Source organism: Scyliorhinus torazame, chromosome 11 (assembly GCF_047496885.1).
Source record: "Scyliorhinus torazame isolate Kashiwa2021f chromosome 11, sScyTor2.1, whole genome shotgun sequence".
Lineage (NCBI taxonomy): Eukaryota > Metazoa > Chordata > Chondrichthyes > Carcharhiniformes > Scyliorhinidae > Scyliorhinus > Scyliorhinus torazame.
The window spans coordinates 3613502-3636316 of NC_092717.1; the positions used below are offsets into that span (position 1 = coordinate 3613502).

At 48.0% G+C, this 22815-nt stretch overlaps 1 protein-coding gene across 2 annotated transcripts in view; it reads left to right on the forward strand.

The window, feature by feature from the left end:
- Positions 1 to 4712: 4712 nt before the first annotated feature.
- tbx20 (T-box transcription factor 20) overlaps positions 4713 to 22815 on the forward strand; it is an 87156-nt gene continuing 69053 nt past the window's right edge. For both annotated transcript variants that reach the window (XM_072466858.1, XM_072466859.1), the window contains exons 1-4: positions 4713 to 4839; positions 5854 to 6085; positions 9805 to 9969; positions 22641 to 22749. In XM_072466858.1, the coding sequence (XP_072322959.1) occupies positions 4716 to 4839; positions 5854 to 6085; positions 9805 to 9969; positions 22641 to 22749 (630 nt within the window). In that variant the 5' untranslated portion in view covers positions 4713 to 4715. The remainder of the gene's footprint in view (positions 4840 to 5853; positions 6086 to 9804; positions 9970 to 22640; positions 22750 to 22815) is intronic.

Genomic DNA, 22815 nt, shown 5'->3' on the forward strand with positions numbered 1-22815 from the left:
TTGGGGTTTAGCTGGGTTGGGGTTGGGATTTAGCTGGGTTGGGGTTGGGGTTTAGCTGGGTTGGGTTTAGCTGGGTTGGGGTTTAGTTGGGTTGGGGTTGGGGTTTTGCTGGGTTGGGGTTTAGTTGGGTTGGGGTTTAGCTGGGTTGGGGTTTAGCTGGGTTGGGTTTAGCTGGGTTGGGGTTTAGTTGGTTTGGGGTTGGGGTTTAGCTGGGTTGGGGTTTAGTTGGGTTGGGGTTGGGGTTTAGCTGGGTTGGGGTTTAGCTGGGTTGGGTTTAGCTGGGTTGGGGTTTAGTTGGGTTGGGGTTGGGGTTTAGCTGGGTTGGGTTTAGCTGGGTTGGGTTTAGCTGGGTTGGGGTTTAGTTGGGTTGGGGTTGGGGTTTAGCTGGGTTGGGGTTTAGCTGGGTTGGGTTTAGCTGGGTTGGGGTTTAGTTGGGTTGGGGTTGGGGTTTAGCTGGGTTGGGTTTAGCTGGGTTGGGGTTTAGCTGGGTTGGGGTTGGGGTTTAGCTGGGTTGGGGTTGGGGTTTAGCTGGGTTGGGTTTAGCTGGGTTGGGGTTTAGTTGGGTTGGGGTTGGGGTTTAGCTGGGTTGGGGTTTAGTTGGGTTGGGGTTGGGGTTTAGCTGGGTTGGGGTTTAGCTGGGTTGGGGTTTAGCTGGGTTGGGGTTTAGCTGGGTTGGGGTTGGGGTTTAGCTGTGTTGGGTTGAGCTGGGTTGGGGTTTAGCTGGGTTGGGGTTGGGATTTAGCTGGGTTGGGGTTGGGGTTTAGCTGGGTTGGGTTTAGCTGGGTTGGGGTTTAGTTGGGTTGGGGTTGGGGTTTAGCTGGGTTGGGGTTTAGTTGGGTTGGGGTTGTGGTTTAGCTGGGTTGGGGTTTAGCTGGGTTGGGGTTTGATGTGAGTCGGATATTTGTGCTTCAGTTGCTGTGCTGCCGGCAGAAGTCAGAGCAGAGACCCCGGTGCTCCAATGCTCAGGGACGGCGTAAGGGAGGAAGAGTGTTGTGTGTGTGTGTGTGTATCCCCGGGGGGTGGATCCCCCATTCACCCGGCAGCACAACCAGGGTTTGAGAAACTCTATAACTGCGGATGAACAGCGAATCCCTGCCTGAGTGCGCCTCTATTCAGGAATGAGAATCTGCGCTTTATTTAAACATTTTATTTGCTGCCGTGAGTATTCAAACATTCAGGAGCCAGGAAAGAGAGAGGAGGCTAAGGGAAAGATTCGATGTTATTGTCTGTTCCGCCTCTTCCCAGCTCTCGGGAATATCAGACACCGGGCTCCCTGCCGCCGTGTACTCTCTGACTTTCTTCCACTAAAACCTCGGGAAAGAATCCTTTCTTTCCCGCTCACTTCTTACATTTACAGCACTTCTTCTGTAATAAACCTGGTCACCAAAAAGTGCCAATTCACCAAAAGATGATCAATTTTATTATTTATTTTAGTATTAGATTAATTTTAGTATTTATTTTAGGGTTAGATTAATTTTAAAATGTAGTTTAGTATTTGAATGATTTTAGTATTAGATTGATTTTAGTACTCATTTTAGAATGCATTTTACTACGAGATTAATTTTAGTATTAGATTTATTTTAGTATTAGAGAAATATTCGTATTAGATTAATTTTAAAATGTATTTTAGTACTAGATTAATTTTAGTATTTATTTTAGTATTAGATTAATTTTAGTACTGGATTTATTTTAGTATTAGATTAATTTTAGTATTTATTTTAGTATTAGATTAATTTGAGTATTTATTTTAGTACTAGATTAATTTGAGTATTTATTTTAGACTGCATTACAGACCTGTTAACCGGGGAGTGATATTTGTTGGATTGCAATGGAACCCGGGACAGTGCTGAGAGTGTGTTTAGTTGTCAGCTAGCGGGCCGAGGGTCAGAGATGGCCCGGCTGGGCTGTCGGTGAAGGAAGACTGTGTGGAGGGAGATACCAGGGGAATTTGAGGGTCCAAATGTGCGAATAATTCTCAGCCAGGAGTTACACCGACTGGAAAAGCTTTAAGCACATTATCCGCTGGCAATTTGATGATAATCTAATTGTCAAGTAGGTTTGATTAAACCTCCTGAGCGATATTTACTGCAGTGGGTGCGGGGTGTCTAATGGAATTAAAAGCTGCTGATTGTAGCTGAATGCTGCTTTCACTGGAGGGTGACATTGAAGGTGGGAGCAGAGTGCCAACAACTTCCACACTCCAATCAAGGTGATTACAAATGTTCCCTCAGCTCTCCGGGATACATACAGAAATAGATATAATCCCAGTGTTTCCCAAATATTCTCCGGGAAGCAGCCGGTCTCCCGGCTCTGGGATTGAGATATCCTGGTTTCCAGGAGTCGGTGTGACTGTGAGAGAACCTCCAAGCAGCGTGTCCATGGTTAACAATATCCCTCACAAACAATACCGCTGTACAATCTTTGCAACAAATATCTGTGGGTATTTAAGGAACATGAAGGTCTGTGTTAATCAGCAAACATATCGGCCTCTATACTGTCGAGAATTCTCTCTATACACAACCCTGCCGTAAGTCTCCATATTTCCCCACAGTCTATCCTCCCTCGGTGTTAATCGGCACATTTATATTTTGGACAAATTAATATTCATCTGGGTCCAGGTGAACATATTTCAGTTGAATCCATATGTCTGCTCGGCGGTTTGCGGGTATAAAGACTCGTTTCCCACACTTGTTCCACAGTTAATCTGCCCCCTCTTCGTTGTTCAATCCGCGACTCGAAGAAATGTTTTATTGACACAAAATTCCCACTGTAGAGTGTGTAACATTCTGTTTTCCCCGGTGTTGATGCTGGCGGCAGAACCGTGTTACCGGCAAACAGGAGCAGTGAAAGGTGGAGATTTGTATTCATAAATTCACCTCCATTTGGGAATGAAATGTACCCGGTGTCCAGGATTTCTTGACAGTAACTCTCGTTCCCAGGGGCTCAGAGATGTGGAAATGAACATTCTCCTCATTGTGCTGTGAGGTTGAGGCAGTGCGGATAATGAAGCAGTTTCAGAATCACTCCGCAAGACTGCAAATTACAGAGTTTAAATCCTGACGGTGATCCAATTCACACATTCTAAAATCAAATCTAGCTGCCAGTGCGAAGTGAATGATGAAATAGTGAAATGTACAGAGTGCAAATCACACGGTGAATTTCTGTAATTGTGTGTGGGAGAATCCTGAATGATTCTCATTCCCGGAGGAATTTTTCCACCAAACTTCCTGGCTTGATTTGTTTTGAAACATTTTTAAAAATGTTTGTGAAATCCGGGACAGTGAAATTACAGCAAAATTTCAACCCGGGCGGAAAGCGGAATGCTCAGAAATGCAGCTCCGAATGTCACAACAACGAAAGTGGCAAATTTCTGCGCACCTTCCCGCTGCAAAGAGCAACATTAGACAGGAATGCTGGCGGTAAAAATCCCAGTGCACTCACACACAGAGAAAGTGTCCAGTTATTTAACTGGATCTTTATAAAATTGTCCTGTTTTTATAACCAATAACAGGTGCCCGAATGATCTTAACGACGATGTGGTATTTTCAGGATATTTCCAATGTCAGTTACACCCTCTCCCTCTCTCTCCCTCTCTCCCTCTCCCCCCCCCCCCCCCCCCCCCCCTCTCTCTGTCTCTCTCTGTCTCTCTCCCTCTCCTTCTCTCCCTCTCTACCTCCCTCTCTCTCCCTCTCTCCCTCTCCCTCTCTCTCCCTCTCCCTCTCTGTTTTTACTTTGTGGACAGAAAGTTGTCTTTGAGACATAGTGAGAACTAATTTATTGCGGAATTGAGATGCGCGGGAGGTGTTAAACTGGACTGACATTGGATTAAACTTGTTCTTGTGAAATGATCATTGGAAATGAAGCAATACAGGATCCGGAGGAATTCCCACTCTGGAGATAATAACCGCAGTTGGGGATAACAGTCTGGTGTGTTTGGGGGTCTGTGAGGAGCGAGGGTAAATTAATTCCACACAACGCAAACCCCGGCTCATCCAGGCAAATCTCATTTCCAGGCCGGAGCGGGAGAATGAACAGGAATGGAAGCTTTTCCCGGGATGAATGAGGGACTGTGGTTAGGCAGGCACATCCCACAGTCACTTAGCAATGAGCTCACATCAAACTAACAACATCACACATGGAGCCTGAAGCAAGGACATTTCTTCCGTTGAAAGGTTTTAATTTCAGACCCAGGAATCTGGGAGAAATACGATTGTGAAATATGCATCAGGAATGTGCAAACATTGTGCACATTGGCAGGGCGCAGACTGAACTCTTTACAATGAAATGGGAGCTACAGAGCCTGTCTGTATGTGTGTCTGTGGGTGTGTGGCAGGGGTGTTGTGGGGGTCAGTGTGTGGGTCTGTCAGCGGGTCTGGTGTGGGTCTGTATGTGGGAATGGTGTGGGTCTGTGTGGGGGTCTCGTGTGTGTCTGGTGTGGGTCTGTGTGAGGGTCTGTGTGTGGTTCAGTGTGTGGGTCTGTGTGTGGGTCAGTGCTCTGGGTCCCACACTGGACATATCCCACTCTGGGACCTGTGGCCGAGCTGCCAGAGCGCCTGCGCAGTTCCGGGTGATGCGCATGTGCAGTAGGGTGACCGTCCCCTGGAGGGCCGGCTCAGTGAGGTCAGTGGGCGCTGATTGGCTGCTGCCTGGGGGGGCGGGGCGCGGGAGGAGTGGGGACAGAGGCTGGCGGCAGCAGCAGAGAGTCCCGGGGCAGCATGGAGCAAAGCAGCCCCAAAACACAGCTCTCCTCCCGGGCCAACGCCTTCTCCATCGCCGCTCTCATCGCCACTGCCTCCTCCACTGGCAAGGAACTGCAGCAGAACACCATCAAACCCCTGGGTAAGTACCTGAACCTGTGCATAGACCCACATACTGACCCTCACACTGACCCTCACACTGACCCACATCTGTACCTCACTCACTGACCCTAACAATAACCCCCTCACACTGACCCTCACCCACATACTGACCCAGACCTGTACCTGTCTCACTGACTCACACTGACCCACACCTGTACCTGACCTACACACTGGCCCTCACACTAACCCACACAACAACCCTGTCCCTCACTCTGCGCTCCCTCCCAGCCAGCACTCACCCTCCACACTGTATCCCTCCATCGTCACACACTCACCCGCACTCCGCACTTTGCAAAGTTGCTCCGAAGTTCTGGAGTCTCGGAGCCTGTTCCTGGGGAAGATCCGAGAGCTGCGGCCGGGATTGGACTGGGATGCGATGGGGCTGGGATAGGGTTGCAATGGGGCTGGGATGGGGATGGGGCTGGGATGGGGATGGGGCTGGGATGGGGATGAGGCTGGGATGGGGATGGGGCTGGGATGGGGCTGGGGCTGGGATGGGGATGGGGCTGGGGTGGGGATGGGGATGGGCTGGGATGGGGATGGGGATTGGGCTGGGATGGGGATGGGGATTGGGCTGGGATGGGGATGGGGATGGGGCTGGGATTGGGACTGGGATGGGGATGGGGCTGGGATGGGGATGGGGCTGGGATGGGGCTGGGGCTGGGATGGGGATGGGGCTGGGGTGGGGATGGGGATGGGCTGGGATGGGGATGGGGATGGGGCTGGGATTGGGACTGGGATGGGGATGGGGCTGGGATGGGGATAGGGATGGGGATGGGGCTGGGATGGGGATGGGGCTGGGATGGGGCTGGGATGGGGACGGGGCTGGGATGGGGATGGGGCTGGGATGGGGCTGGGATGGGGACGGGGCTGGGATGGGGATGGGGCTGGGATGGGGCTAGGATGGGGATGCGGCTGGGATGGGGATGGGGCTGGGATGTTCACACTGACAATCCTCCTCTAACTCTCTCTCTCTCTCTGTCCCCCGGAGCAGAACAGCTGGTGGAGAAATCCTGCCGCCCGCACCCCCTGGAGGATTTGGGCAGCCTGGAGCTGGGCGATTACAGCGGCAGCTCCTCCCCGGGGTGCACAGAGCCCCTCATCCCCACCACTCCCACCGTGCCCACTGCCGAGATGGCCAAGATCAGCTGCAGCCTAGAGACCAAGGAGCTTTGGGACAAATTCCATGAACTGGGAACGGAGATGATCATCACCAAGTCTGGCAGGTGACAGCTTTCTGCTGCGGCACGGGATTGGCGGAGAAGTCAGCCCAAATCGTCCTGATCACAACCGGCTTCTGTCAGTGATCCCAGATCCCAGGTCCCAGGTCCCAGATCCCAGGTCCCAGGTCCCAGATCCCATATCTCAGATCTCAGATCCCAGATCCCATATCTCAGATCTCAGATCCCAGATCCCAGGTCTCAGATCCCACATCCCAGATCCCAGATCCCAGATCCCAGATCCCAGGTCCCAGGTCCCAGATCCCAGATCTCAGATCCCAGATCCCATATCTCAGATCTCAGATCCCAGATCCCAGGTCTCAGATCCCACATCCCAGATCCCAGATCCCAGGCCCCAGGTCCCAGATCCCAGATCCCATATCTCAGATCTCAGATCCCAGATCCCAGGTCTCAGATCCCAGATCTCACATCCCAGATCCCAGACCTCACATCCCAGATCTCACATCTCAGATTTCACATCTCAGATTTCACATCCCAGATCCCAGATCCCGGATTTCAGGCTCAGCTTTGGCAACGAATTAATTTGAAAGGCGAGGTTTCAGAGATGAGGCAATAATTTGCGAAGGGGACGTTTGGGATTTCAACTCTGGGTTATTCCCGCATTTTCGTTTCTCCATTTGCCCAGTTAGTGGAATCCCGGGAATTGGAGAGCTCTCGGCTCGGAGTTCCCATGGAAAGGTTGATGAGCACCGAGCTATTCTTCAATCAGAGCGAGCAGGAGAAGCCAGCCGGGACAGATTCTCCGCGCTGTATTTGGGATTTGGGTGAATGGAGAAAGTTCCCCCTGTCCAGGGGCAGGGTTACTGCTCCATTCAGCTTTCAACAATTCATTGTCTCCATAAACCGCGGACAATGTCTGCAAAACCCAAATAATTTAGAAATGATCAAGATGCGCAAATTAGTAATTAAATTGATCCAAATTCAAATTATTTCCCCTGTCGTTCACTCAAACCCAACGCTGTTGAACCAAGTTATTTCGGCTGTAATAATATTTAATCATTTATACACAGACATGACAATAGTATTAATAATGAGATTGCCACCATCACATTGGCATTTGTAATCCACTCCATTACCTCTGATTGGGGTTTGCTGACTGTTTCTCTCACTCAGAATGATTTGAGATCAGTTTGAACATTTGCAAACACCCTCAATGTGGAGCAGTTGTGATCGGCAGCGCGTTGTCAGGGGAGGCGCGGGAACAGGATACAATCGAAAATTTCAGAGAGGTTTGAAAAGGGGGGAGTGCCGGGGATTGAGTGCAGTGCTGGGGCAAGTGGAACTGGCGGGAGGGTTCTTTCAAAGAGCTAGCACAGGCATAAGGAGTGGCCTCCTTATACCAAAAAACAGTAGCGACCGGGAAACAAACCAAAAAACGCTGAAAGACAGCGAGGCAAAGACCCGGTCACAGCACCCTGGGGGTTACAGGAAGGGGGTGGGTGGGGGAGAGGGGGTTACAGGAAGGAGTGGGTGGGGAAGAGGGGGTTATAGGAAGGGGTGAGTGGGGGAGAGGGGGTTACAGGAAGGGGATGGGTGGGGTAGCGGGGGTTACAGGAAGGGGGTGGGTGGGGTAGCGGGGGTTACAGGAAGCGGGTGGGTGGGGTAGCGGGGGTTACAGGAAGCGGGGTGGGTGGGGGGAGAGGGTGTTACAGGAAGGGGGTGGGTGGGGAAGAGGGGGGTCCATGGCGGGGGGAGGGGAGAGGGGGTTACAGAAAGGGGGGTGGGTGGGGGAGAGGGGGTTACAGGAAGGAGTGGGTGGGGAAGAGGGGGTTATAGGAAGGGGTGAGGGGGGGAGAGGGGGTTACAGGAAGGGGGTGGGTGGGGGAGAGGGGGTTACAGGAAGGGGGTGGGTGGGGGAGAGGGGGTTACAGGAAGGGGTGGGTTGGGAAGAGGGGGTTATAGGAAGGGGGTGAGTGGGGGAGAGGGGGTTACAGGAAGGGGTGGGTGGGTGGGGGAGAGGGTGTTACAGGAAGGGGTGGGAGGGTGGGGGAGAGGGTGTTACAGGAAGGGGTGGGAGGGTGGGGGAGAGGGTGTTACAGGAAGGGGGGTGGGTGGGGGAGAGGGGGTTACAGGAAACGGGTGGGTGGGGGAGAGGGGGTTACAGGAAGCGGGTGGATGGGGGAGAGGGTGTTACAGGAAGGGGGTGGGTGGGGGATAGGGTGTTACAGGAAGGGGGTGAGTGGGGGAGAGGGTGTTACAGGAAGGGGGTGGGTGGGGGAGAGGGGGTTACAGGAAGGGGGTGGGTGGGGGAGAGACTGTTACAGGAAGCGGGTGGGTGGGGGAGAGGGTGTTACAGAAAGGGGTGGGTGGGGGAGAGGGGGTTACAGGAAGGGAGTGGGTGGGGGAGAGGGTGTTACAGGAAGGTGTGGGTGGGTGGGGGAGAGGGTGTTACAGGAAGGGGGGTGGGTGGGGGAGAGGGTGTTACAGGAAGGGGTGGGAGGGTGGGGAGAGGGTGTTACAGGAAGGGGTGGGAGGGTGGGGGAGAGGGTGTTACAGGAAGGAGGGTGGGTGGGGGAGAGGGGGTTACAGGAAACGGGTGGGTGGGGGAGAGGGGGTTACAGGAAGCGGGTGGATGGGGGAGAGGGTGTTACAGGAAGGGGGTGGGTGGGGGATAGGGTGTTACAGGAAGGGGGTGAGTGGGGGAGAGGGTGTTACAGGAAGCGGGTGGGTGGGGGAGAGGGGGTTACAGGAAGCGGGTGGATGGGGAAGCGGGTGGATGGGGGAGAGGGTGTTACAGGAAGGGGGTGGGTGGGGAAGAGGGAGTTACAGGAAGGGGGTGAGTGGGGGAGAGGGTTTACAGGAAGGGTGTGAGTGGGGGAGAGGGGGTTACAGGAAGGGGTGGGTGGGGGAGAGGGTGTTGCAGGAAGGGGTGGGTGGGGGAGAGGGGGTTACAGGAAGGGGTGGGTGGGGGAGAGGTGTTTACAGGAGGGGGGTGGGTGGGGGAGAGGGGGTTGCAGGAAGGGGGTGGGTGGGGGAGAGACTGTTACAGGAAGCGGGTGGGTGGGGGAGAGGGGGTTACAGAAAGGGTTGGGTGGGGGAGAGGGGGTTACAGGAAGTGGGTGGGTGGGGGAGAGGGGGGTTACAGGAAGGGGGTGGGTGGGGGAGAGGGTGTTACAGGAAGGGGTGGGTGGGGAGAGGGGGTTACAGAAAGGGGTTGGGTGGGGGAGAGGATGTTACAGGAAGTGGGTGGGTGGGGAAGAGGGGGTTACAGAAAGGGGGTGGGTCGGTGAGAGGGTGTTACAGGAAGTGGGTGGGTGGGGAAGAGGGGGTTACAGGAAGGGGGTGGGTGGGGGGAGGGGGGTTATAGGAAGAGGGTGGGTGGGGGGAGGGGGGTTACAGGAAGGAGGTGGGTGCGGGAGAGGGAGTTACAGGAGGGGGGTTACAGGAAGGGGGTGGGTGGAGGAGAGGGGGTTACAGGAGGGGGGTAGGTGGGGTGAGAGGGGGTTACAGGAGGGGGGTTACAGGAAGGGGGTGGGTGGGGGAGAGGGGGTTACAGGAAGGGGGTGGGGGGAGGGGGGTTACAGGAAGGGGGCTGCTCCTCTTGTGTTTTTCCCGCCACAATTCCTAAACTACTTTTGGGGCCGAACGTTCTGCAGGGAGGGAAATGGCAGTTTGGGAGTTTCCCCGGGGCTTCTGCATTTGTTTGGAGACAGTTGTGATCGGGACTGTGGGAGTTTACAGCTTGTTCTGATTTCCTCTTTCAGGAGAATGTTCCCCACGATCCGCGTGTCGCTCTCTGGCCTCGACCCTGACGCCAAGTACATCGTGCTGATGGACATTGTGTCAATGGACAATAAACGATATCGTTACGCCTATCATCGCTCCTCGTGGCTGATCGCCGGGAAAGCGGACCCGCCGCTACCTGCAAGGTAGGAGCCCGGGATTCATCCATTCCCATTCCCACTGCACTCACAACAGGGAACTGTGGCTCAGCTCAGCAGCTCCCGGCAACAGGAACACCAGCCCCCCTTCCCAGTCCGTGAGCCGGTTCCTCAGAGCGAAAGAGAGCAGACTTCACATTTCCATTTGGTTTATTTATTTGGAACAGCCCCCCCCCCCCCCACAGGCCGGCAGATTTCTCTATTTCTCAGCCTGAACTAAACCCGCTTTCTCTTGGTCACATTTCACTGTCATGTCGCCAAAGGCAGGGATTTCAGCACAAAGTGTACAGTACCGGGTAAATACACTATACCGGGTAAATACACCGTACCGGGTAAATACACTGTACCGGGAAAATACACTGTACCATGTAAATACACCGTACCAGGTAAATACACTGTATCGGGTAAATACACTGTACCAGGTAAATACACCGTACCGGGTAAATACACTGTACCGGGAAAATACACTGTACCATGTAAATACACCGTACCAGGTAAATACACTGTACCGGGTAAATACACTGTACCAGGTAAATACACCGTACCGGGTAAATACACTGTACTGGGTAAATATACAGTACTGGGTAAATACACTGTACTGGGTAAATATACTGTACCTGATAAATGTACTACACTGGGTAAATGTACTGTACCGGGTAAATATACCGCACTGGGTAAATATACAGTACCGGGTAAATATACGGTACCAGGTAAATATACTGTATCTGGTAAATGTATTACACTGGGTAAATATACTGTACCGGCTAAATACAGTGTACCGGGTAAATATACTGTACCTGGTAAATATACTGTTCTGGGTATATATACTGTACCTGGTAAATGTATTACACCGGGTAAATGTACTGTACCGGGTAAATATACTTACTAGGTAAATATGCTGTACCGGGTAAATATACTGTACCATTTAAATACACTGTTCTGGGTAAATATACTGCACTGGTAAATGTACTATACCGGGTAAATATACTGTGCCGGGTAAATATACGGTACCGGGTAAATATACTGTACCATTTAAATACACTGTTCTGGGCAAATATACTGTACTGGGTAAATGTACTATACCGGGTAAATATACTGTGCAGGGTAAATTTACTGTACCTGGTAAATGTACTGTACCAGGTGAATATACTGCACCAGGTAAATATACTGTACCAGGTAAATGTACTTAACCAGGTAAATATACTGTACCTGGTAAATATACTTTACCTGGTAAATGTACTGTACCAGGTGAATATACTGCACCAGGTGAATATACTGTACCTGGTAAATGTACTACACTGGGTAAATGTACAGTACCGGGTAAATATACTGTACCAGGTAAATGTACTGCAGCAGGTAAATATACTGTACCAGGTAAATATACTGTATCTGGTAAATATACTGTACCTGGTAAATGTACTGTACCATGTAAATATACTGTACCTGGTAAATGTACTGTACCGTGTAAATATTCTGTACCTGGTAAATTTACTAAGAACAAAGAAATGTACAGCACAGGAACAGGCCCTTCGGCCCTCCAAGCCTGTGCCGACCATGCTGCCCGACTAAACTACAATCTTCTACACTTCCTGGGTCTGTATACCTCTATTCCCATCCTATTCATGTATTTGTCAAGATGCCCCTTAAATGTCACTATCGTCCCTGCTTCCACCACCTCCTCCAGCAGCGAGTTCCAGGCACCCGCTACCTTCTGTGTAAAAAACTTGCCTCGTACATCTCCTCTAAACCTTGCCCCTTAAACCTATGCCCCCTAGTAATTGACCCCTCTACCCTGGGAGAAAGCCTCTGACTATCCACTCTGTCTACGCCCCTCATAATTTTGTAGACTTCTATCAGGTCGCCCCTCAACCTCCGTTGTTCCAGTGAGAACAAACCGAGTTTATTCAATCGCTCCTCATAGCTAATGCTCTCCATACCAGGCAACATCTGACCTGTGGACCTGTACACCTAGATCTCTCTGACTTTCAATATGCATTACCTCACATTTGTCCGGATTAAACTCCATCTGCCATCTCTCCGCCCAAGTCTCCAAACAATCTAAATCCTGCTGTATCCTCTGACAGTCCTCATCGCTAGCCGCAATTCCACCAACCTTTGTGTCGTCTGCAAACTTACTAATCAGACCAGTTACATTTTCCTCCAAATCATTTATATATACTACAAACAGCAAAGGTCCCAGCACTGATCCCTGCGGAACACCACTAGTCACAGCCCTCCAATTAGAAAAGCACCCTTCCATTGCTACTCTCTGCCTTCTATGACCTAGCCAGTTCTGTATCCATCTTGCCAGCTCACCGCTGATCCCGTGTGACTTCACCGTTTGTACCAGTCTACCATGAGGGACCTTGTCAAAGGCCTTACTGAAGTCCATATAGACAACATCCACTGCCCTACCTGCATCAATCATCTTTGTGACCATTTCGAAAAACTCTATCAAGTTAGTGAGACACGACCTCTTCTTCACAAAATCGTGCTGCCTCTCACTAATACGTCTATTTGCTTTCAAATGTGAGTAGATCCTGTCTCGATGAATTCTCTCCAGTAATTTCCCTACCACTGACGTAAGGCTCACCGGCCTGTAGTTCCCTGGATTATCCTTGCTTAAGTTCCTTCTTACTTCCAGGTAAATATATTCCAACAGGTAAATATACTGCACGGGGTAAATATACTGCAGCAGGTAAATGTACTGCTCCAGGTAATTGTACTGTACCAGGTAAATGTACTCGACCAGGTAAATGTACCGCAGGTAAATATACTGCACTGGGTAAATATACTGCACCGGGTAAATATACTGCACCGGGTAAATATACTGCACCGGGTAAATATACTGCACCGGGTAAATATACTGCACCGGATAAATATCCTGCACCGGGTAAATATACTGCAGCAGGTAAACATACTGCACCACGTAAATATATTGCATCGGGTAAATATACTGCACCGGGTAAATATACTGTACTGGGTAAATATACTGCACCGGGTAAATATACCGCACCAGGTAAATATACTGCACCGGGTAAATATACTGCACTGGGTAAATATACATCACCAGGTAAATGCACTGTACCAGGTAAATATACTGTACTAGGTAAATGTACTGCACCAGATAAATATACCTTACAAGATAAATGTACTGTACCAGGTAAATGTACTGCACCAGGTAAATGTACTGCACCAGGTAAATGTACTGCACCAGGTAAGTATACTGCACTGGGTAAATACACTGCACCAGGTAAATGTACTATACCAGGTAAATGTACTGCACCGTGTAAATATACTGCACTGAGTAAATATATGGCAACAGGTAAATGTACTGTGCCAGGTAAATGTACTCATCCGGGTAAATGTACTACAGCATGTAAATATACCTCACCAGGTAAATCACAGATTATCATAGAATTTACAGTGCAGAAGGAGGCCATTCGGCCCATCGAGTCTGCACCGGCTCTTGGAAAGAGCACCCTACCCAACGTCAACACCTCCACCCCATCCCCATGACCCAGTAACCCCACCCAATACTATGGGCAATTTTGGACACTAAGAGCAATTTATCAGGGCCAATCCACCTAACCTGCACATCTTTGGATTGTGGGAGGAAACCGGAGCACCCGGAGGAAACCCACGCACACACGGGGAGGATGTGCAGATTCCGCACAGACAGTGACCCAAGCCGGAATCGAACCTGGGACCCTGGAGCTGTGAAGCAATTGTGCTATCCACAATGCTACCGAGCTGCCCCGGGTAACTTTACTGCAGCGGTTAAATATACTGCAGCAGGTAAATGTACTGCAGCAGGTAAATGTACTGCAGCAGGTAAATGTACTGCAGTAGGTAAATATACTGCAGCAGGTAAATGTACTGCAGCAGGGAAATGTACTGTACCAGGTAAATGTACTGCAGCAGGTAAATATACTGCACCGGTTAAATATGCTTCGGAGGTAAATGTACTGTACCAGATAAATGTGCTGCAACAGGTATATGTACTGTACCAGGTAAATGTGCTGCAACAGGTAAATATACTGCACCAGGTAAATATGCTGCAGCAGGTAAATATACTGTACTGGGTAAATATACCGCAGCAGGTAAAAGTACCGCACCAGGTAAATGTACTGCACCAGGTAAATGTACTGCACCTGGTAAATATACTGCACCGGGTAAATATCCTGCAGCAGGTAAAAATACTGCACTAGGTAAATGTGCTGCAGCAGGTAAATATACTGCTCCAGGTAAATATAGCCAACCGGGTAAATATACTGCACCAGGTAAATATACTGAACTGGGTAAATATACTGCAGCAGGTAAATATACTGCACCAGGTAAATATACTGAACTGGGTAAATATACTGCAGCAGGTAAATATACTGCACCAGGTAAATATACTGCACCAGGTAAATATACTGCACCAGGTAAATATATTGTACCTGGTAAATATACTGTACCAGGTAAATAAACTGCACTGGGTAAATATACTGCAGCAGGTAAATGTACTGCCCAAGGTAAATATACTGCACCAGGTAAATGTACTGCACCAGGTAAATATACTGCACCGGGTAAATATACAGCACCGGGTAAATATACAGCACCAGGTAAATGCACTGTACCAGGTGAATACACTGTACCAGGTAAATATACTGCACCATGTAAATGTACTGCACTAGGTAAATGTACTGCACCAGGTAAATGTACTGCACCAGGTAAATGTACTGCAGCAGGTATATGTACTGCAGCAGGTATATGTACTGTATCTGGTAAATATACTGTACCAGGTAAATGTACTCTCCCGGGTAAATATATGACAGCACATAAATGTACTATACCAGGTAAATGTATTGTGATAGGTAAATGTACAGCACCAGGTGAATGGACTGTACCGGTTAAATGTACACTATCAGGTAAATATAATGCGCCAGGTAAATGTACTGCACCAGGTAAATATACTATACCAGGTAAATGCACTGTCCCGGGTAAATATACTATACCAGGTAAATGTACTGCACCGGGTAATTATAATGCACCAGATAAATGTACTGTACCAGTTAAATACATTGCAGCAGGTAAATATACTGCAGCAGGTAAATGTACTCGATTGTGATTAATATACTATAGCAGGTAAATATACTGCACTGGGTAAATATACAGTCCCAGGTGAATATACTGTACCAGTTAAATATATTGTAGCATGCAAATATACTGCAGCAGGTAAATATACTGTACGGGGTAAATATACTGCACCAGGTAAATGTACAGCACCAGGTAAATGTACAGCACCAGGTAAATATACTGCAACAGGTAAATATACTGCACCAGTTAAATATACTTCAGCAGGTAAATGTACTGTACCAGGTAAATGTACTGCGCCAGGTATATGTACTGTACCAGGTAACTGTGCTGCGACAGGTGAATATACTGTACTGGGTAAATATATTTCAGCAGGTAAATGTAGTGTACCAGGTAAATGTACTGCACCAGGTATATGTATTGTACCAGGTAAATGTGTTGCGCCAGGTAAATATACTGCACCAGGTAAATATGCTGCAGCAGGTAAATATACTGTACTGGGTAAATATATCGTACCTGGTAAATATACTGCACCAGGTAAATAAACTGCACTGGGTAAATATACTGCAGCAGGTAAATGTACTGCACCAGGTAAATGTACTGTACCAGGTAAATATACTGCAGTAGGTAAATATACTGGAGCAGGTAAATGTACTGCATCAGGTAAATATTCTGTACTGGGTAAATATACTGCACCAGGTAAATGTACCGCACCAGGTAAATGTACCGCACCAGGTAAATGTACCGCACGAGGGAAATGTACTGCACCGGGTAAATATACTGCAAAGGTAAATATACTGCACCGGGTAAATGTGCTGCAGCAGGTAAATATACTGCTCCAGGTAAATATACTGCACCAGGTAAATGTGCTGCAGCAGGTAAATATACTGCAAAGGTAAATATACTGCACCAGGTAAATGTGCTGCAGCAGGTAAATATACTGCTCCAGGTAAATATATCGTATCTGGTAAATATACTGCAGCAGGTAAATATACTGCAGCAGGTAAATATATCATATCTGGTAAATATACTGTACCAGGTAAATATACTGCACCAGGTAAATATACTGCACTGGGTAAATATATCGTACCTGGTAAATATACTGCACCAGGTAAATAAACTGCACTGGGTAAATATACTGCAGCAGGTAAATGGACTTCACCAGGTAAATATACTGTAACAGGTAAATATACTGCATCAGGTAAATGTGCGGTACAAGGTAAATGTACTGCACCAGATAAATGTACTGCACTGGGTAAATATACTGTACCAGGTAAATGTACTGCACCAGGTAAATATACGGTACCTGGTAAATATACTGTACCAGGTAAATGTACTCTCCTGGGTAAATATATGACAGCACGTAAATGTATTATACCAGCTAAATGTACTGTAATAGGTAAATATACAGCCCCAGGTAAATGGACTGTACCGGTTAAATGTACACTATCAGGTAAATATAATGCGCCAGGTAAATGTACTGCACCGGGTAAATATACTATACCAGGTAAATGCACTGTACCGGGTAAATATACTATACCAGGTAAATGTACTGCACCGGGTAAATGTACTGCACCGGGTAACTGTACTGCACCGGGTAAATATAGTATACCAGGTAAATGTGCTGCACCGGGTAAATATACTATACCAGGTAAATGCACTGTACCGGGTAAATATACTATACCAGGTAAATGTACTGCACCGGGTAAATATACTATACCAGGTAAATGTACTGCACCGGGTAAATGTGCTGCACCGGGTAAATGTACTGCACCGGGTAAATGTACTGCACCGGGTAACTGTACTGCACCGGGTAAATATACTGTACCAGTTAAATATATTGCAGCAGGTAAATATACTGCAGCAGGTAAATCTACTCTACCAGGTAAATGTACTAGACGTACTCATAGAACATACAGTGCAGAAGCAGGCCATTCGGCCCATCGAGTCTGCACCGACCCACATAAGCACTCACTTCCACCCTACCCCCGTATCACAATTACCCCTCGTGACCTTTTTTTTGGGACACTAAGGGCAATTTATCATGGCCAATCAAGCTAACCTGCACATCTTGAGACTGTGGAAGGAAACCGGAGTACCTATTGGAAACCCACGCAGACACGGGGAGAACGTGCAAACTCCGCACAGACCGTGGCATCGAACCTTGGACCCTGGCGCTGTGAAGCCACAGTCCTATCCACTTGTGCTACCCTGCTACACCGGGTAAATATACTGCAGCAGGTGAATATACTGCAGCAGGTAAATATACTGCACTGGGTAAATATACTGCAGCAGGTAAATGTACTGCAGCAGGTAAATGTAGTGCACCAGGTAAATGTACTGCAGCAGGTAAATCTTCTGTTCCAGGTAAATGTATCGTACCGGGTAACTATACTGCAGCAGGTAAATATACTGCACCAGGTAAATGTACTGCAGCATGTAAATCTTTTGTTCCAGGTAAATGTATCGTACCGGGTAAATATACTGCACCAGATAAATGTACTGCAGCAGGTAAATCTATTGTTCCAGGTAAATGTATCGTACCGGGTAAATATACTGCACCAGGTAAATATACTGCAGCAGGTAAATGTACTGTAGCAGGTAAATGTACTGCAGCGGGTAAATCTATTGTTCCAGGTAAATATACTGTTGCAGGTAAATGTACTGCACCAGGTAAATGTACTGCAGCAGGTAAATCTATTGTTCCAGGTAAATATATCGTACCGGGTAAATATACTGCACCAGGTAAATGTACTGCAACAGATAAATGTACTGCACCAGGTAAATGTACTGCAGCAGGTAAATCTATTGTTCCAAGTAAATATATCATACCGGGTAAATATACTGCACCAGGTAAATGTACTGCAGCAGGTAAATCTATTGTTCCAGGTAAATATATCGTACCGGGTAAATATACTGCACCAGGTAAAAGTACTACACTCGGTAAATATACTGTACCTGGTAAATGTACTGCACCGGGTAAATGTACTGCAGCAGGTAAATCTATTGTTCCAGGTAAATATACTGTAGCAGGTAAATGTACTGCACCAGGTAAATATACTGCAGCAGGTAAATGTACTACACTCAGTAAATATACTGTACCTGGTAAATGTACTGTACCGGGTAAATGTACTGCACCGAGTAAATATACTGCACCGGGTAAATATACTGTACCAGGTAAATGTACTCTCCTGGGTAAATATATGACAGCACGTAAATATATTATACCAGCTAAATGTACTGTAATAGGTAAATATACAGCACCAGGTAAATGGACTGTACCGGTTAAATGTACACTATCAGGTAAATATAATGCGCCAGGTAAATGTACTGCACCGGGTAAATATACTATACCAGGTAAATGCTCTGTCCCGGGTAAATATATTATACCAGGGAAATGTACTGCACCAGGTAAATATACTATACCAGGTAAATGTACTGCACCAGGTAAATATACTATACCAGGTAAATGTACTGCACCGGGTAAATATACTATACGAGGTAAATGCACTGTACCGGGTAAATATACTATACCAGGTAAATGTACTGCACCAGGAAAATATACTATACCAGGTAAATGCGCTGTACCGGGTAAATATACTATACCAGGTAAATGTACTGCACCGGGTAAATATACTATACCAGGTAAATGCGCTGTACCGGGTAAATATACTATACCAGGTAAATGTACTGCTCCGGGTAAATATACTATACCAGGTAAATGCACTGTACCGGGTAAATATACTATACCAGGTAAATGTACTGCACCGGGTAAATATACTATACCAGGTAAATGTACTGCACCTGGTAAATGTACTGCACCAGGTAAATGTGCTGCACCGGGTAAATGTACTGCACCGGGTAAATGTACTGCACCAGGTAAATGTGCTGCACCGGGTAAATGTACTGCACCGGGTAAATGTACTGCACCAGGTAAATGTACTGCACCGGGTAAATGTACTGCACCGAGTAAATGTACTGCACCGGGTAAATGTGCTGCACCGGGTAAATGTACTGCACCGGGTAAATGTGCTGCACCGGGTAAATGTACTGCACCGGGTAAATGTACTGCACCCGGTAAATGTGCTGCACCGGGTAAATGTACTGCACCAGGTAAATGTACTGCACTGGGTAAATGTACTGCACCGGGTAAATGTACTGCACCGGGTAAATGTACTGCACCGGGTAAATGTGCTGCACCGGGTAAATGTACTGCACCGGGTAAATGTACTGCACCAGGTAAGTGTACTGCACCGGGTAAATGTACTGCACCGGGTAAATGTACTGCAGCAGGTAAATGTGCTGCACCGGGTAAATGTACTGCACCGGGTAAATGTACCGCACCAGGTAAATGTGCTGCACCGGGTAAATGTGCTGCACCGGGTAAATGTACTGCAGTAGGTAAATGTACTGCACCGGGTAAATGTACTGCACCGGGTAAATGTACTGCACCGGGTAAATGTACTGCAGCAGGTAAATGTACTGCACCGGGTAAATGTACTGCAGCAGGTAAATGTACTGCACCGGGTAAATGTACTGCACCAGGTAAATGTGCTGCACCAGGTAAATGTACTGCACCGGGTAAATGTACTGCACCAGGTAAATGTACTGCACCGGGTAAATGTACTGCACCGGGTAAATGTACTGCACCGGGTAAATGTACTGCACCGGGTAAATGTGCTGCACCGGGTAAATGTACTGCACCAGGTAAATGTACTGCACCAGGTAAATGTACTGCACCGGGTAAATGTACTGCACCTGGTAAATGTACTGCAGCAGGTAAATGTACTGCACCGGGTAAATGTACTGCACCGGGTAAATGTACTGAACCGGGTAAATGTACTGCACCGGGTAAATGTACTGAACCGGGTAAATGTACTGCACCAGGTAAATGTACTGCACCGGGTAAATGTAGTGCACCAGGTAAATGTACTGCACCGGGTAAATGTACTGCACCGAGTAAATGTACTGCACCGGGTAAATGTACTGCAGCAGGTAAATGTACTGCACCGGGTAAATGTACTGCACCAGGTAAATGTACTGCACCGGGTAAATGTACTGCAGCAGGTAAATGTGCTGCACCGGGTAAATGTACTGCACCGGGTAAATGTACTGCACCAGGTAAATGTACTGCACCGGGTAAATGTATTGCACCGGGTAAATGTGCTGTACCGGGTAAATGTACTGCACCAGGTAAATGTGCTGCACCGGGTAAATGTACTGCACCGGGTAAATGTACTGCACCGGGTAAATGTACTGCAGCAGGTAAATGTACTGCACCGGGTAAATGTACTGCACCGGGTAAATGTACTGCACCGGGTAAATGTACTGCACCGGGTAAATGTACTGCACCGGGTAAATGTACTGCACCGGGTAAATGTACTGCACAGGTAAATGTACTGCACCGGGTAAATGTACTGCACCGGGTAAATGTACTGCACCAGTTAAATGTGCTGCACCGGGTAAATGTGCTGTACTGGGTAAATGTACTGCACCAGGTAAATGTGCTGCACCGGGTAAATGTACTGCACCAGGTAAATGTACTGCACCGGGTAAATGTACTGCACCGGGTAAATGTACTGCAGCAGGTAAATGTACTGCACTGGGTAAATGTACTGCACCGGGTAAATGTACTGCACCGGGTAAATGTACTGAACCGGGTAAATGTGCTGCACCGGGTAAATGTGCTGCACCAGGTAAATGTACTGCACCGGGTAATTGTACTGCACCGGGTAAATGTGCTGCACCGGGTAAATGTACTGCACCGGGTAAATGTACTGCACCAGATAAATGTACTGCACCAGGTAAATGTACTGCACCGGGTAAATGTACTGCACCGGGTAAATGTACTGCACCGGGTTAATGTGCTGCACCAGGTAAATGTACTGTACCGGGTAAATGTACTGCACCGGGTAAATGTACTGCACTGGGTAAATGTACTGCACCGGGTAAATGTGCTGCACCGGGTAAATGTACTGCACCGGGTAAATGTGCTGCACCAGGTAAATGTACTGTACCGGGTAAATGTACTGCACCGGGTAAATGTACTGCACCGGGTAAATGTACTGCACCAGGTAAATGTACTGCACCGGGTAAATGTACTGCACCAGGTAAATGTACTGCACTGGGTCAATGTGCTGCACCAGGTAAATGTACTGCACCGGGCAAATGTACTGCACCGGGCAAATGTACTGCACCAGGTAAATGTACTGCAGCAGGTAAATGTACTGCACCGGGTAAATGTACTGCACCGGGTAAATGTACTGCACCGGGTAAATGTGCTGTACCGGGTAAATGTGCTGTACCGGGTAAATGTACTGCACCAGGTAAATGTGCTGCACCGGGTAAATGTACTGCACCGGGTAAATGTACTGCACCGGGTAAATGTGCTGCTCCGGGTAAATGTGCTGCACTGGGAAAATGTACTGCACCGGGTAAATGTGCTGCACCGGGTAAATGTGCTGCACCGGGTAAATGTGCTGCACCAGGTAAATGTACTGCACCGGGTAAATGTACTGCACCGGGTAAATGTACTGCACCGTGTAAATGTACTGCACCGGGTAAATGTACTGCACCGGGTAAATGTACTGCACCGGGTAAATGTGCTGTACCGGGTAAATGTACTGCACCGGGTAAATGTACTGCAGCAGGTAAATGTACTGCACCGGGTAAATGTGCTGCTCCGGGTAAATGTGCTGCACCGGGTAAATGTGCTGCACCAGGTAAATGTACTGCAGCAGGTAAATGTACTGCACCGGGTAAATGTACTGCACCAGGTAAATGTACTGCACCGGGTAAATGTACTGCACCGGGTAAATGTACTGCACCGGGTAAATGTACTGCACCGGGTAAATGTACTGCACCTGGTAAATGTACTGCACCGGGTAAATGTGCTGCACCAGGTAAATGTACTGCACCGGGTAAATGTACTGCACCGGGTAAATGTGCTGTACCATCATCCGCACTGTGCACTCACTTGCAAAGATCAAACACACTCACAGGTTCTGCAATTTACCAACTGGCCCCTAGGGGATAAAGGTTCCATGTAAAGTTCCACATCACATGATTAATGGCTGTTCAGTGCTCCTTAAATCACAACTGTTGAGTTTTTAAATCATAGCTGAAAAGTGGATTTATACTGAGAACAGTTCAAACTGGGTTCAAATGTTCAGCCCATATCTCACTCATAATAACAGGAGAACATTCAGCTGCCCAAGCCTGTTCCATCTTTCAATGGGCTCGTGGCTGATTTATGACCAAACTGAATTTACCAGCTTTTACCTATATCTTTTCACAGAGAACAATCCACCAATCACTGATTTAAATTGACTTAGCATCAATTGTCCTTTGTGGAAGAGTGTTCCAAACTCCTATCACACTATGTGTGTCGACATGTTTCCGAATTTCTCTTCAGATTAAATCTTTCTATCATTTTGGTCCCAGACTCCTCAAGCAGTGGAAGGGTTAAAGAGGTTGTATTTATATGTATCTCCATTTCTGGAAAAACTTCAATCAAATCTCCCCTTTAGTCTTCCCGATCCAAGCCCAGTTTGTGTAACTCTGCACTTTTCTCTTTACAGACTGTACGTCCACCCCGATTGTCCATTCACAGGGGAACAACTGCTCAAACAAATGGTTTCCTTTGAAAAAGTCAAACTCACCAACAATGAGCTGGATCAACACGGCCATGTGAGTCTGCAACTGACTTTTATGCCGTATCTGGGCCCAAAGAGTTCAAATCACAACATTTTAAAA